Raw genomic sequence first — 17,078 nt, forward strand, 5'->3', positions numbered from 1 at the left:
TTTATAAATGTTTGTAAAACAACGTCAGCACTGACAACTTGGAACAAAGGGGCCTATGTCTGTGCCACAACATTATATGACTATAAACAGAATCAAAAATAGGCCATATATTTTCTCAGATTTGCTCTATCATTCAGTAAGATCATGGCTGACCTTTGTACTACTTTCCTGTACTAACCCAATTTCCCTTAATATCTAAAAATATCAGTCTCTATCTTCAATAAACAACATGTGACAACTTCATTAAAAAAAATCATTAAATGTGGATGAAGAAATTTCTTCTCATCCTGAATGCTTGATCTCTTATTTTGAGATGATAACACAGGTTCTAGCCCCTTGGCACCTCAATGGAGTCCAAGAGGGATTGAAATATTTATGGAAAGCACTTCTACAATCTCCAATTAGGCCCGATAATCCGCTTACTAAAAGTAGGATCAGCTCTTGTAAAATCTCATCTATTACCCCACACTCAGCATCATTCTACTGCAACCTTAACCAATAATTTGCGAAGGTTCACCATGATTTTCTTGTTGGTGCTACTTAATTCCTTAACAGTTCTTGCTGTTGACATTATTAAACTGCTGCATTTTACCGGAAATGGAACTGCAATATAGATAAGCATGCCAGATCATAAAAAATTTAACCCACCTCTCGAGTTAATACAGCAATAAAGCAACCATTGACTTGTTCTGATGGTTCAATCTTCAAAAATTTATCTGAAGCACAAGTTACTTCTGCTGGACAGCACAAAGGAATAACAGGAGCACTTAATCTACAAGAAACAAAATTAAGTAAAGTGAGTGGGTTATTGTAGCAAATTCATACTGAATACTTGAAAATATCAAAAGAAAATCAATGTACCAAACAGATTGGCTTCGAATGAAATGAGTAAGCATTGGTTCTCCTCCTTCAAAGTAGATGCAATGTGATATTTTTCGCCACATCAGTGGCATCCTGTAGAGCACGTCGAAAGAATCAAAGGCTTATTGATCCAAACCAAGGCTAGAAATGCAAATTAACTAGAAGACTGGTCCATATCACATGTAGGTCAACCAATCCAGAATGATCTGGTCTAGCTAGGAGCAACCCTTTAAGACCTGCCAGTAGTCGTGGCTACGCTCTCAGCCAATCACAATCATCCTACACTACAGTCTATACATATAAACACATTGGTGATAGAATCTGTACTATCACATTCACCCCTTCTTTGAGAACTGACCCCGGGGTGGATGGAGGGCTTTAAAAAATAAACAAAAGGGCCCGGTGGAGGTCAGGGGGCATGACCGCCGTGGTGCCAGAATTGGGGTTGCTGGAGTCGTGTTGTCAGCAGGCTCATTGGGTGCAGCCACTGCTTCACTTAATTCCCCAATGGAGTTGTCGACAGTCTGTCCTGAACTGGTGGGGTGGTGCTGGTCACTCTGTTTGAGCACATGACCTGGGGGGGAAGGATTTGGGGGAGGTTGGGCTGGAAGCACTGTTGGGCCTGATCTGGCTTGGGCTAGGTCCCTTACCAAGACTGTGTCCTCCCACCCCTCCAGGTACTCAATGTAGGCGTAATGCGGGTTCACATGGAGCAGAGTTACTCGGTTAACCAAGGGATCATTCTCTGAGTACCAAACGTGACATCGCAGGAGGACCGGCCCGGGAACTGTGAGCCACGCTGTTATGGTTGTTCCCGATTCAGATTTCCTCAGGAAAGAGAACATCCTTTCATGGGGGGTGGCATTGGTCGCGGTGCACAAGTGGTCACGTCCTGGATGCTCTGGTAGATTCTCAGGGACACCATAGTCATCCATATTAGTAGTCGATGGCTGTCCTCTATCCCGGCAGGGTCAGGGAGTTGTAAGTATGTTTCGAAGCACCTCACCCAGTGCTTAAAGTCATTCGAGGCTGTAGCCGACTGTGGGTCGATGTTGAGACATTCCAGTCGTAGCACACGCTCCATCCCTTTAAAACTTTCTAGTTAATAAAATTGTAGAGCACATCGAAAGAATCAAAGGCTTGTTGATCCAAACCAAGGCTTTTATTAACTAGAAGACTGGAGCATATCACATATAGGTCGACAAGTCCAGAATGACCTGGTCTGGCTAGGTGCAACCCTTTAAGACCTGCCAGTAGGCATGGCTACGCTCTGAGCCAATCACAATCATCCTACACTACAATCTATACATATACACATTGGTGATAGAATCTGTTCTATCACACATCCTACAGATGAAAATCGTTAGGTTTCACATCATGGCAGTGCAAATAATTATCAGAAGCAAGAGCTGATTTTTAAAAAAAAAAACCATTTATTGTGACTACTTCCCATATATCCCTAAGCAATTCGTAGCAACTTTGGGATTTTCATGGAAATATGAAACTAAGTTACAAGCTGTGTTTGGAGTACTTTTTAAAACCCAAATCCAGCTACCATAATTCCAAACTATTCAAATATCATTCCATGTCTGTCTTCAGCCTCATCCACTGCCAGAATGAGGTCAAACGTAATCTTGAGGAGCCACACATCATGTTCCTACTGGGGAGCCTTGAACCTGAACATTGAATTTTCTAATTTTAGATAATCCTCACCCTGATCCAGTTCTGCCATTTCCATCCCTATTTGCTCTTTGTGATAGTATGGGATCCTATCGCCACTGTATATCTGCATATAGTGATAATGATTGGCTGAGAGCCGTAGCCACACCTACTGGCCAGGTCATAAAGGGCTGCACCTAACCAGATCCAGGTCAGTCTGGACTGGTCGACCTCGATGTACTACGCTCCAGTTTTTTTGTTAATAAAAGCCTTGGTTTGAGTCAACAAGTCTTTGAGTCATTCGACACGCTACAATTTTATTAACAAAATTTTCAACGGATGGAGTGAATGCTGCAACCAGAACGACTCGGCATTGACCCGCAGTCAGCTACTGCTCAGAGCGATTTTAGGCACTGGGTGAGGTGTTTTGAGGCATACCTGCAGCACTTGGACCTCACCGTGGAGGAAGATGCCGATAAACTCTTGGTTCTAATGTCCATGGTGTCCATAAGGGTCTACGAAAACATCCAGGATGCGACCTCCATGCCATGAATGTGCTGAAAGGACTCTACGAGCGACCTGTGAATAAGGTATATGCCAGGCATATGCTGGCGACCAGGAGACAGCAGCCGGGTGAGTCCTACCGAGCCTATCTCCAGGCACTAAAGTTACTGGGCCAAGCATGTGCATGCACCGATAAAACTGCAGCCGGGATCACTGATGACCTCATATGGAACACTTATGTGGGTGGGATTCCATCTAATTAAGTGAGGCAATGACTGTTGGAGCATGGGGGGGGAGACAGTCTCGTGGAGACTTTTCAGATCACTGAAATGATGGCGGCTGCAACCTTAAGCATGGATATCTACACACAGGGCTGGGCCCACCATTACGACGTGAGTAGAATGCCTGCTTTAATTCGGCCTCCCCACACCTCGTCGATGGCATTGCCGCTGCCACGTAACCTGACGCGGCCCCAAAGTGTTACTTATGTAGGATGGAGAAACACAGTCGATCCCTGTGTCCTGTGAGGAAGGCCTGGTGCCAGAAGTGCAAAAAGAATGGTCACTTTGCAAAAGCCTGAAGGTCTAAAATGGCCGCCACAAAGCACAATGCCTCGTGTGAAGCCCAACCACCTTCCCCAAATTCAAACTACTCAACCTTGGAACTCTCATCCAATGAGAGTGAGGAACCAATCACGTAGCAACGGTTGATGTCACAACGCTGTGGTGACACTGCTCTCTGACTCGGCTCCTCTGCCCAATGGAACCTTTGCACTAGCAGGCCCTGACGGACCGCTTGCACCACGAGTCCCACCGCCTCTGCAGCTCGCCACCGACTCCAACCGGGTCTCTGGGTCAGCAGACCATGACAGCCCGCCCACTCTGATGATGTCACCGCGCAAGCGTAGTGCACAACAGGCCGAGACACCATAACCCTCCACCCAGCCACACGTGATGTCATCACGCCAGCCTCCAGAGACACTAACACAGGCAGCTCTGCTCCCTGCATCGTTCGCTGCATTTGTGACATTGAATCAAAGCCAACCACATCCCTTAGCTAAGGCCATGGAAACCGTCAAGGTGAACAATCAATGTGCTAACTGTCATTTTGATTCAGGATTGATGGAGAGCTTAATTGACCCAGACCTGGTCCAACAATGTGCGCTTGCAGTCTACCCAACTGACCAAAAGATTTCACTGGCCACAAGAGCCCACTCAACGGGCATCAAGGGGTATTGTGTGGTGCCTTTGAAAGTTCAAGGTATCAAATTTACGGATTTTAAGTTACTAGTCCTGTCTCAACTGTGTGCTCCTGTATTGTTGGGGTTGGATTTTCAATGCCATTTTAAATTGGTGTCACTGCATTACGGGGGTCCCCACTCCCTGCTCTCTGTCTGCCACCACTCCACTCCAGAGACCTCCTGCCAGTGACAGCCTACGACAGTCTCCGCACCCCAGTGCTCCACTTGTAGCCTCTCCACTCTCCGAGTCGATCCTCCAGCACTCTTTGCTAACCTCACTCCTGGCTGGAAAATGATTGCCACCAAAAGCCGGCAGTACAGCTTTGGGGACAGGAAATTCATTAAAAGTGAGGTGCGCAGACTGTTGGATGAAGGCATCATTGAGCCCAGCGCAAGTCCCTGGAGGGCACAGGTAGTAGTCATGAAGAATGAGGAGAAGCTACGGATGGTGGTTAACTACAGCCAAATGGTCAACCACTTCACGCTCTTGGACACTTACCCTCTTCCGTGAATCACAAACGTAGTGAATCAGATCATCCAAAACCATGCGTTTTCCACCATCAACCTTCGATCAGCCTACCACCAGCTCCCGATTCATGGCCTTCGAAGTGATCGGGTGTTTGTACCAATTCCTCAGGATACCCTTTGGGTCACTAATGGTGTCGCAGTCTTCCAGTGGAAAATGGATTGGATGGTAGACCAGAACGGCCTAACAGCTACATTCCCGTACCTGGACAATGTCACCATCTATGGCCATGACCCGCAAGACCACGACGCCAACCTTGAGAAATTCTTCCATACCGCGAAACGGCTGAATCTAACCTATAACTTCGAGAAGTATGTCTTCCGGACCACACACCTTGCAATTCTAGGTTGCGTGGTAGAAAATGAGGTGGTAAAGCCAGGTCCCGACTGCATGCACCCTCTCATGAACCTTCCACTGCCCCAAACCCAGAAGGCACTCAAACACTTGCTGTGGTTTTTCCCTATTACGCCCAATGGGTCCCACAGTACGCTGACAAAACACGGCCACTCATTAAGTCCACCTCCTTCCCCTTGTCAGCGGAAGCCAGAGCGGCCTTTGACCACATTAAGTCAGACATCGCCACAGCCACCCTGCATGCTGTAGGCAAATCGATACCCTTCCAGGTAGAGAGCAATGCTTCTGACTTTGCACTGGCAGCCACTTTAAACCAAGCCGGTAGGCCTGTTGCCTTCTTTTCCAGGACCCTGCAGGGCCCAGAAAGCCAACACTCCTCTGTCGAGAAGGAGGCCTAGGCCATTGTGGAGGCCGTACATCATTGGAGACACTACCTCGCTGGCATGCGGTTTACACTGCTGACCGACCAACGCGTGGTCTCATTCATGTTTACCAACAACCGGCAGAGTAACATCAAAAACAACAAGATTGCCAGGTGGAGAATCGAACTCTCTACTTTCAACTACGACATTCTGTACCGGCCTGGCAAACTCGATGACCCGCCCGTGGGACATGCGCCAGTGTACAACTGGACAGATTGCAGAGACTCCATGAGGAGCTCATGGAGGGCCACCAAGTTTGCACACTTCATAAAGGCCCGCTACCTGCCCCATACGGTTGAGGAGATCCTCTCCATGATCCGAGCCTGTCTCATATTCGCTGAGTTCCAGCCCGAGAAGACCCATGTCATAAAAGCCACCTGGCCCTTCGAACGTTTCAGTGTGGACTTCAAGGGGCCCTTACCTTCGATAAACCATAACACTGTAACATCACAGTGGTCGATGAGTATTCCCGCTTCCTGTTTGCTATTCCCTGCCCGGACATGACCGCCTCCACAATCATAAATGCACTGCACAGCATCTTTGCCATTTTCAGGCACCCCAGTTATATCCACAGTGGCTGGGGGTCCTCATTTATGAGTGATAAGCTGAGGCACTATCTTTTGGAGTGTGGTATTGCTTCGAGCAGGACCACTAGCTACAATTCGCGTGGTAACGGGCAGGTCGAAAGGGAGAATGCCACCATCTGGAAAGCGATTGCGCTTTCCCTCTGGTCTAAAGGCCTCCCCACCACTTGCTGGCAGGACGTACTTCCAAATGCCCTACAATCTATCAGGTCTCTGTTATGCACTGCCACCAACGCTACCCCACATGAACGCATGTTCTCGGTCCCACGGAAGTCGGAATCGGGGATGACCACACTGGCTGATGGTCCCTGGGCCTGTCCTGCTGAGTCGTCATGTCTGGTACTCAAAAAACGTCCCTCTAGTAATGCTGCTACACGCGAACCCACACTATGCGTATATCGAGTACCCAGAGGGGTGGGAGGACACTGTCTCAGTAAGGGACCTAGCCCAAGCCAGATCTAACATTGCAACATTTGTCCCCCAACCTTCCTCCATTCCTCCCCCAGGTAACATCACGAATGACAACGGCAGTAGACTGAACCAGTATGCAGACAACGACGACTGCGGACTAGGCAAAACTGCACCCACACTCAGGGACTCCAATGACGATCATGCACTGCTCCCACCAGCTACTCCAATCCCAATGCCACGGCGATCATGTCGGACAATCAGGCCATCGACCGTTACAGCCTGTAACCCTTGCATGCAACCCCCCTCCCCATGTATGAAAAACCCAGAAGAACCACCACTCTGTAACCCCTCCCCCTTTTTTTTAGCCACCTTGGGGTCAGTTCTTAAAGAAAGGGTGAATATGATAGTATGAGATCCTATCACCACTGTATATATTTGCATATAGTGATAATGATTGGCTGAGAGCTGTAGCCACACCTACTGGCCAGGTCATAAAGGGCTGCACCTAACTAGATCCAGGTCAGTCTGGACTAGTCGACCTCGATGCCTTGGTTTGAGTCAACAAGTCTTTGAGTCATTCAATGTGCTATACTCTTGTTCTCATTTTACTCTCAAAATGTTCTTTCCTCCTGCACCCCCCCTCCCCCCCTCACACACACACACACACACACACACACACACACACACACACACACACACACACACAGTGGTCTCCAACGTGGCTCTGCCTTTCCTACCTTCTTTTGTCCAGTATCCAATCACTCTCTCCTTTTATGCTCAGTACCTCCTCCTTTCCACTTCAGTCTTGATCAAGGACCCTAACCTGAAACGTCGACTGACCATTTCTCTCTATGAATGCTGTATGACCTGCTGAGTCTCTCAGCTCTTATTGTTAAATCAAATATCCTACTTTTCAATGAATCAAAGGAGATTGTCTCTCAAAAATCTGAACAATTTCCAGTTATTATAATCAACACTTGATAACCTCAGTTCTGTTTGTGGGGCTTTGTGTGCCACTCAGTCACACCCAGTTGACCTACAATCTCCAGTACATTTTGAACAGTTGGAGAAAACTGGAGCCCCCAGGGAAAACCCACACAGACTCAGGAAGAACGTACAAACTCCTTACAGAGAGCAGAGAATTTGAACCCGGTCCTCATCGCTGGCACTGTAACAACATTGTGCAAACCATTATGCTAAATGTCCCACCCACGTTATGCTAACCGTTCTTAAGATTAAACTATTGATAACCTATAAATGCCACTTGGAATCCAATGATAATAAAATACACCACTGACAAACAGATGAATATTATTTGTGTCATTTTATGTGTGCATATCAAGTGATATTTCATGTTTAAAATACCTGTAAGGTTGTACTTTGCTTCCTTCTAGTTTCTTTCCCAATACTGGATTTACTACTTCTTCATTTTCCTCTGGGTAAATTGAGCATGTGGAATACACAATGGCCTGGGCCTTAGGAACTATTGAAAGATACACATGCTTGGTTTCAATTTGTATTACTTTGCCAAAATGATTACCAATTTTACCCGACACTTTTATTGGCATCTTGCAGGACACTCCATATCCATCAAAGTAATTGCTACATTTTTGTAATTTGTCATTCATGCCATGCACCATCCATTTTAATGTTAATATGGAGAGGGGAATATCCAAAACAGGTTTAGAAAGGTAAATCAATACTTTGTTTCCTTAATGTAGCAAAGTAGATAATCACAAGGTAGATCATCTAAAAGAAAACATCACACTTAGAAACAACTATGGAGTGATATAAAGAATACACCAGTGTTGTATCAAGAAAGATTCTAAAATCTGAATTAGTTCCAAAGCAAGTTCTCGCCTTTACAAACAGCATAATTTTTCCACTACAGGCACCTGTACATTCTGAGGAGATATTTTCTAACCAGCAAAGATAATGACTGGAGTTTTTAAATAATAGAATATTAGAGCTCAGCTCTCAGAATACAGAAAGAGTTTTTGACCCAACTTTTCCTTCCCAAATACAGTCAATATTATCAATTGGTTTTTTTTTTAATTGTACAAATGACTGCTTTTCACATCTTTTCTGTTAAATTCATCATAAGGAATATGCCTACAGGCTGTAACGGTCTCTAAAAATAGCAACATTGCCAACATTTTTCACATTTTTAACTACACAGAACAGCATCTGTGAAAGATCCAAAAGCCACATGCAGGCAGAGATTATCAAACATTAATTCCACAAAAGATATCCAGAATTCACAGTCATGACATACAGGAGTATATCAGTTGCTTAAACAGTAGAAGTGATGTCAATGCATAACTCATAACAAAATCGAGTACTGCAAGATACTTATCAAGCTAAAGCAACAATGTTTTCTTTTCTCTTGGAGATGTTTGTGTTATTTGTGCTTATAACAAGGATATAAAATACATGACATAAATTTTTCCTTTCAAAACAGAAAACAAATTCCTGTTTTTCTTCAAGCAGACTATACAAATCACCAATAACTGCCATCCATCAAGAACTGACACAAGATAAAGTGGAACACAAAAAAAAACAAATTTAGAATTGGATTCAAAGCATCCTGAAGTGGGCAGTTTGACATTTATCATACCTCTGTGTGCTTTATCACAAATTCCAGCCACAAACATGGGCACATTCAAAATGGTGCACAATTTTTAAAAATGGCATAATAGATATAAGAAATTGATTTTACTAAATAAATATCTTAAACATTTGAACAAATTAAGATTTAAATATTAGTGAAGAAATCACATTTTGCCAAACAGGCATAACTTTCAATTCCTGTTTAAAAAAAGAAAGTAATACAAGCATAGAAAAACTGAATTGCTTTCTATATATCAAACTAGTATTTAAAAATAACATTTTAAATTGCTATTTTTAAAATTTACATTAATAAAAGTTTTATTTTTGAATTGTTATCAAACAAGTAGACAAAGTTCAATTCCACTTACAATATGGCAATCTTTTGATCCCTGCAAAGGACCAGCATTTAAATCCCAAAGCTGTGAAACTGAATACATTTTATTTAGTTATTTATTGCCTGGCTCCATGTCGAATTAATTTTACAAGAAAACCAATGTCCTGCAGACAACCATTGCTCAATTCTTGTCATATGTACTGACATATTATTTTTTAAACTTCATTTTGCGTGTTTAATGCACGTCGAAAGAACCAAAGACTTGTGATCCAAACCAAGGCTTTTATTAACTAAAAGACTGGAGCATATCACAAGTAGATCGCCCAGTCCAGAATGACCTGTTCTGGCTAGGAGCAATCCTTTAAGACCTGCCAGTAGGTGTGGCTACACTCTCAGCCAATCACAGTCATCCTACACTACATATGTACATATTCACATTGGTGATAGAATCTGTACTATCACAGCGTGCAAGCCAGGCAAGTTGACCATATTTGAGTACAACAAGAATGCTAAAAAAAAAGTTTAAGAGAGTAGAACTTCTACAATGAATGCAAGGAGAGAATCTGCTAGGAGAACTTGGAAATTTTCCAAGTAATCATATTCTGGTACCATTTTCCACTGTTTTTCAAATACAATTTGTTGAGAATAAAGAAAGAATTCACGATAAAGAAGCAGAAGGATTCCATTTAGTTTTTTGGGTGTGTTTTGTCATTCATTATTATGGTTGAACCACTTCAATTCCCTTTCCCTGCACTATCACTATATCCCTCAATTTACTGGACTTGATTAACTAAACATCCAGTGAAAGAAGAAATTAATAGTACAGAATAGCACAAGGACCTGCAAGGTTTTGTAAGGGGGGGGGAGGGGGAAAACGGGGGACTATGTAGAAAGTGAATACATCATTATCTTTCAAAATTCCCAATCCTAGAATAGTTCCTTCAGTTTGGAAAGTAGCCATTAGAACTCCTTTATTTAAGTCAAGCATTTGAGGATTCAGAAGACATTCAGGCCTGCCATACAAGAGGTTGTGAAGTCTAATTAGAGTACATGGAATTAGGATAATATACTAATTTGGATTGAGAATTGGTCAAATGACAAAAAAAAAGACTTGGGAAAAACAAATTATTTTCAGGTTGGGAGGCGGTGACGATATGAGGGCACGATCTATACAATGTTTTGGATGCAGACATACTTCAAGGAAATACATATAGGTGGTGATATGGGAGCGGACATAACAGATAAAATATAACATGGAAAAATGTAGAAAATAAACAGAAAGGCTCAGAATTTTAAAATGATAAATGCTTGAAAAATGTCACTGTTCATGGAGACCTAGGCATTTTTATACCCTCATTAATAGCTAACAATTGAGATGGTAAAGGTATGTTGCCTTAATTGCAAGAGAAATTGAATTCAAGAGCAAAGACAGTTTACTGAAATTACATAGTGCCCTAGTAGAGGGACACAACAATGGTTCATCAAATTCATTCCTGGAATGCCATAACACCATTCATTCCTGGAGTGGGAGATTAAGCATACCGGACCAATTAAGAAAACATGAGAGAAGTTCTCATCGAATTATGCATAATTTTTGCAGGGCTTGACAGAATTGATCTAGAAATTATGCTTTCACTGAAAGGTGTACCAAACTACGGGCTACAATCCCAAAGAGTTGGCCACTCATAGTAGCGAAGATGATGGAATTTATTCACCCACAGAATAGTAAGTCTTTGCAATTCTCTATCCAAAAGAATTATAGAAGCTCAGTTGTTAAGTATAACCACAACGGATCCTGGTAGACAACTGGATATTAATGCAATCAAGGAATATGGGATTAGTTGAGGAAAGTGGGACTGAAGCATCACCCATGATCTAATTGAACAGCAGAAGATCATCCAGCACAAGTGTGGTTTTATTAGATTTAATTAAGTTATATATTTTTTTGTTTCTGCTAGTCATGAGTGATTTTGAATATCTGTCATGATCAAAAACAAACTTCCAATTCAGCATAAGATGTCACCCTAGGCTATGATCAGTCCATGTGCCAGGACAGATACACAAATGAAAATTGGACCATTATCAACAAATATTATTCAGAGGAATTTTTAAACTTCCTATACCCTTCAGTATATTTTTATACTCTTTTTTTCAGCTTACATCTAATTGCATGCATCAGCTCTTCAGCTTGTTTTTGAGCCAGTGATTTGAGTTTATGTTCTGATACTTTTGCTTGAGAAAGTTCCTGTAGTAGTGTTGTATCTAGAAAATAAAAGGGACAAGGAAGATATTCTTAAAAAAAAAATGAATAGGTAATAATCATGTATAAAATCCAAATACCTATACAGAGACTGTTTCTCTGCCTTAAAATCACATCCTGGAACAAATCTAGAAAGCAGTCACTACATCCCAAATGAACTTTATAACAGCATTAAAACACATAATCCCTCTATAATTATTTTGCTAAATAATCCAGAACCTTGGCTGTAACAGCATCACATGCACAGACCATTAGCCTGACAACAAATTGGCCAAAAAAAATTTTTGACAGCAAGCAAAGCCACCCTCCCACTAGTGTATCTGTGAGTCATCTGAGGGTTTAGTTGGTATTCCTTTTAGTGCATTGTTGTAACATTTGACAAGCACAGTTGTCCTCTAAGTTAGATGACAGGCCTTCCACAGTTCTCACAAAATGTTGCAATTCTTCATGGGTAGGTATGACATCCCCCAGATGATTTGTAGACAATTACCTCTGAAACTATTTAGTTACTTTATTCACATTGATGCATCCATAGAGAGAAGCTTCTCCACAGTTATTAGACTTTTATAGGATCAGATTAAATTTGGGCATGGCTCTAGCATTTCTCACTTGCAAATTGATCTCTGGATGTCATCTTCTTCCTCAGCATTTGCTGTTAAATGGCATGTTCAACATTTTGCACAAAACCAGATTGGTTACTGGGGTCAGCCCAATGTTCTTCCCGATGTCACTGTTGTCATATTCCAAAGGTGCATTGTAAAAACTTATTGTTCACCATGCTTAATCTGTAATCTGTACATGCTATATTCAAAGCTAAATGAGATGGCGTCACTGTTATTTATACACTCAATATAAAGGTCAGGTTCAGCAAAAACTGTTGAACTATACTGTTATTATTTATGAATCAACTCATACACTTCAATGATCAGGCAGGAACTGTCAGATCCTATGCTTCTCCTGTAAACAATATTATACTGCCCTACCAGGACATCAATTTTAGTATGAGAGTATCCTTCAAAGTTAATTGAAAGGACCGACAACATTGACGTCGATAAGAGGCCTTATTTATGAGGCTGACTGCATATATTTCAGGTAGAGATATTCGTGGAGGTTTGGCATTTGGAATGGTTAATAGATTTGGCCTTCTCCCAGGAGTTACCCAGGATGCACCAAGTGACGGCATCTATTATATATTCCAGATTCAGAATAAAGTGATGAAACCACTCTGTCCCTGGGACAGCCAAAATAATTTGTATTCTAAACAGATCCTTATTTAAGACTTTGTTTTTCTGTTAAAATAGAATGCCTAGAAATTTCCACAAAGCTGCTTTCAATAATGTAATTGAAAACCAAACATAATTTATGGACCCAAAAGGAGAGGAAGGGTTAAGTTAGAGGCTGAGAGGAAATTCTTGGCTATTAGAAAACTATCAATTATGGTTTTAGACTGCAGCCATGTACCAGCACAATCAAGGAATTTTGCTGCTACATGGGCAGTCTAAAAAGGAACGTGCAGGAATTTTGAGTCAATTCCTGCACCACAATTTATCCTGCAGGACACCGACAACTTTTTTGGAGGAAGCCTGAAGTGTAAATCGCACCGGAAAAATTAACTGACGGTCATCCATTCTACTGCACATCCAACCACCGTGACTGTTGCACTCAGGTACTTGCAGTCTAAAATGGCTCCCAGTGTGAACAACCACCCATAACTGTCAACATACAGCCATTTCCATCTGCCATTATATTTTCTTTCTGCCCAGGTTTGCACTGTTCCCAACACCTGGATGCGAAGGGCACCCAAGTTAGACTACTGTTCACAAAATGTAGCTCTACCTTTAGGGTTAGGGTTAGTCACATTGACCCCAGCAAACAGATTTCCAAACTTCAGGATCTAGGCCTCAGCGCTCCCAACCCATCACTGCAACTTGGTACTTGACTTCCTGTCCACAGACTGCAATTGGAGAAGATGGGAAACAACATCTCCTTCACAATCACACTCGATAGCAGTGGTCCTCAAGGATGCATACTCAGACCATAAGACCATTCAGCCCACAAATCTGTCCTGCTATTCAATCATGAGCTGATTCATTTTCTCACTCAGCCCCACTCTCTGGCCTTTTCCCCATTACCCTTGATCCCCTAGCTAAGCAAGGACCTATCAATCTCTGCCTGGCCTGGCCTCCACAACCATTTGTGGCAACAAATTCCATGGATTTACCAACTTCTGGCTGAAGAAATTCCTACCCATCTCTGTGATGACCCCTGTGCCCTCAGTCCCCTAGATCCACTAGATACTGCTCCAATTCCATCTTAAAATTTGCTGCTTACATGACAAATCAAGATAAAACAACATACAGGAAAGAGATTCAAAGTCCAGGGAAAGATCCATCACACTTCTCTTCCATCAAGGAAAAAGCTCAAAGCTAAGAAGGCACACACCAACAGGTTAGAGACAGCTTCTTCCCTGCAACCATCAAGCTCCTGAATAAAACACTGTATGCAACAGTGCCTTCATTCTGCCCTTGCTTGGTACTCATTTATCTTTTTTTTCATTGTAATTCTAAACTCTGTAAAATTGTGTTCTTTACATGTTTGTATGTAATGTTAGCAATGACATTTTGTTTGCAGAAGAATCCTTCTCACTCTACAAGTAATTGTGTGTCAAATAAACTGAAATAAACATCAGTTGTATGTTTGTATGCAAAAGTGATGCAAGGGGAATATTTCATTCAGCATCCTTCGGCCTACTTCTTCAGGAAGATTGGAACTGGGAATTCAGTTACATGAGTCATCCTAATTATTCCCTATAATCTTTTGAACTGAATACTTGTTTCTAATGCACAATACCATCCTTTTGTTAACAATATAGAATATATACAACTCAACTTTACCTCCACGTTCATTCAAGATAAACTCCACTGGATTGCTGACACCTGATGCTGAACACAAAGGCACAAGCAGAATAACTTTAACCTTTTGTAAACGAGGATCTAAAGGCTCAATATCAACGAATCTCTGGGGTATCAGCTTTATGTCTGTAACACATTCAGACAAAACATAATTCAACTTTCTCTTGACCAAAGAAATTACATCATCTTTTTTCATGCAATATTCTGCTAATTATCTTTTAAATTAAATATTTTATCAGTTTTGAAATTTTCACTCAAAATAGGTGAGTACTGAAGCTGAGTACTAGAAGGGTTCCTTTTACAGTCACCCAGCAATAGCACCAAGCTTTTCTAGAAATAAATCTGGTTAAACATGACCCCATTTATGACAGTGTGATTCTGTTTTACCACTTCTATACAACTAACAAGTTCTAAACTGTAGAACCTATTTTAAAAGTGAATTCATTGTCACAGACCAGTTATTTCATGTATTGTTTTTACAGCAATAGAGAATTTCCTGCTTACAAATTTAAACTGGTTTGAACCAAGGTTGCACTGGTCAAAGCCTGCATCCAACTGACTAAACATATCCAAAATTGTACTCTTAGAATACCTAATTTGATAGCAAATTTACAAGCATCATCTGTACATCTGTTTTATATTACAAAATAAAAAATGACTAAAGAGAAATAAATATTGTCAGAAACAATGTAATATTGTACTAGATTTGGGAAGTACAGGCTAGTCACATGGCTAAAAAAGCTGGTTGAAACACAATGCAGAGTGCAATATAAAATGTGATCATTTTCAGATTATTGAGCTGTTACTAATAGCATGCCACACAGATCTGTATTAGGCCTCATTTTTTGCACCATATTAATAACCAATCAGATGAAATGTCAGAGTGTGACCCATACAGGTTTGCTGACAATCAAAAGGCAAATGACAATTATGTGGAGGACACAAAGAATTTTAAACAGGTTGATTAGATAGGAAGGGAGCAGATGGGGCATAATATGTGAAATGTAAGGTTATTCAATTTAATTAGATGAATAAAAAAATGTTTTTTGAACTAGAATGTGATGGCAGGTGAGGACCTAGATGCACTAAAGAAGTAGTACTGAGTAAATGTGGGTCTTAAGACAGACAAATCCCCTGGCCCTGATGGAATGCATCCCAGGGTTCTGAAAGAAATGGCAGAAGCTATAGTCGAGCTTTGGTGATTATTTACCAAAATTCTCTGGGCAGGTTCGGGTAGATTGGAAGACAGCGAATGTCACATCACTATTTAAAAAAGGATGTAGACAAAAGCCAGGGAACTACAGGCAAGTTAGTTTAACATCTATAGCTTGAAGCTATCATAAAAGAAGAAATAGTGAGGCATCTGGAGTGAAATGGATCCATCAGGCAGATGCAGCATGGATTTAGCAAAGGCAGGTCCTGTTTGACAAACTTAATGGAGTTCTTTGAGAATATAATGAGCGTGGCAGATAGAAGGGTGCAAATGGGCATTGTTTACTTAGATTTCCAGAAGGTGTACAATAAGGTGCTACATAAAATATTTGTACACAAGATAAAGAAGCATAGAGTTGAAGGAGATGTAGTAGCATGGATAGAAGTCACAAAATTCTGTAGACACTGTGACTGAAGTAAAAACACAAAATGCTGGCAAAGCCTATGTAGCAAAGGCAAAGACATATAACTTGTGTTTCGGGCTTGAGTTCTTCAAAGTACGAGAGAATGCCAGCAAGCGTCCGAATAAAAGAGTGGGGGGGGGGGGGTAAAGAAGGGGGTGGCAAGGCAGAAGATGATAGGTGGAGAAAGGAGGGAGGTGACAGCAGCAATGAGGGGGAGCACCCACTGTGTGGGTGAAAGAAATAGAAGGACAGGAAAAGAGGGAAAGAAAAGGCAAGCAGGTTTAATGGAAAGCAGTAAAGTCAATGTTCATTCTGGAGGGTGCCCAGATGGAAACAAGGTGTTGTTCCTGAGCATGGATAGAGGATTTGTTAATAGAAAAGAGAGTTGGAATACAGAGGTCGAGTTTATTGTTAAATGATTACACAAGTTCAAAACACACACACACACAAACCAGACACAACACACATGCAGACAAACAACACATATGCAGGACAATTATTCATAATATACAAGTAAATAAGTATTGTTTCATGAATGCGAGACTCAGGTATTTTTCTGGTTGGCAATCAGTGGTGAGTGGTGTGCCACAGGGGTTAGAGCTGGACCAGCAACATACTTTAATGATCTGAAAGAGGGGATGAGTGTAGTGTATCTAGGTTTGTTGATGACACCAAATTGAATGGAAAAGTAAATTGTGCACAGAATACAGAGTGTCTGCAGAGAGATATAGATTGGTTAAGTAAGTGGGTAAAGGTCTGGCAGATGGAGTATAATGTTGGTAAAT

General features: G+C 41.7%; 1 protein-coding gene across 22 annotated transcripts in view; it reads right to left on the minus strand.

Moving 5' to 3' along the window:
* The window catches only part of LOC138757470 (putative methyltransferase NSUN7), a 141,960-nt gene that overhangs the window by 63,095 nt on the left and 61,787 nt on the right, over nucleotides 1-17,078 (minus strand). For 20 of the 22 annotated variants that reach the window (XM_069924820.1, XM_069924830.1, XM_069924825.1 and 17 more), the window contains 4 exons: nucleotides 14,660-14,803; nucleotides 11,666-11,767; nucleotides 7,927-8,044; nucleotides 649-772 (listed from right to left, as the gene is read on the minus strand). In XM_069924820.1, coding sequence (XP_069780921.1) covers nucleotides 649-772; nucleotides 7,927-8,044; nucleotides 11,666-11,767; nucleotides 14,660-14,803 — 488 coding nt within the window. The remainder of the gene's footprint in view (nucleotides 1-648; nucleotides 773-7,926; nucleotides 8,045-11,665; nucleotides 11,768-14,659; nucleotides 14,804-17,078) is intronic. The other 2 variants (XM_069924818.1, XM_069924821.1) reach the window with 2 other exon arrangements.

The sequence above is a fragment of the Narcine bancroftii genome, chromosome 3 (assembly GCF_036971445.1).
Source record: "Narcine bancroftii isolate sNarBan1 chromosome 3, sNarBan1.hap1, whole genome shotgun sequence".
NCBI lineage: Eukaryota > Metazoa > Chordata > Chondrichthyes > Torpediniformes > Narcinidae > Narcine > Narcine bancroftii.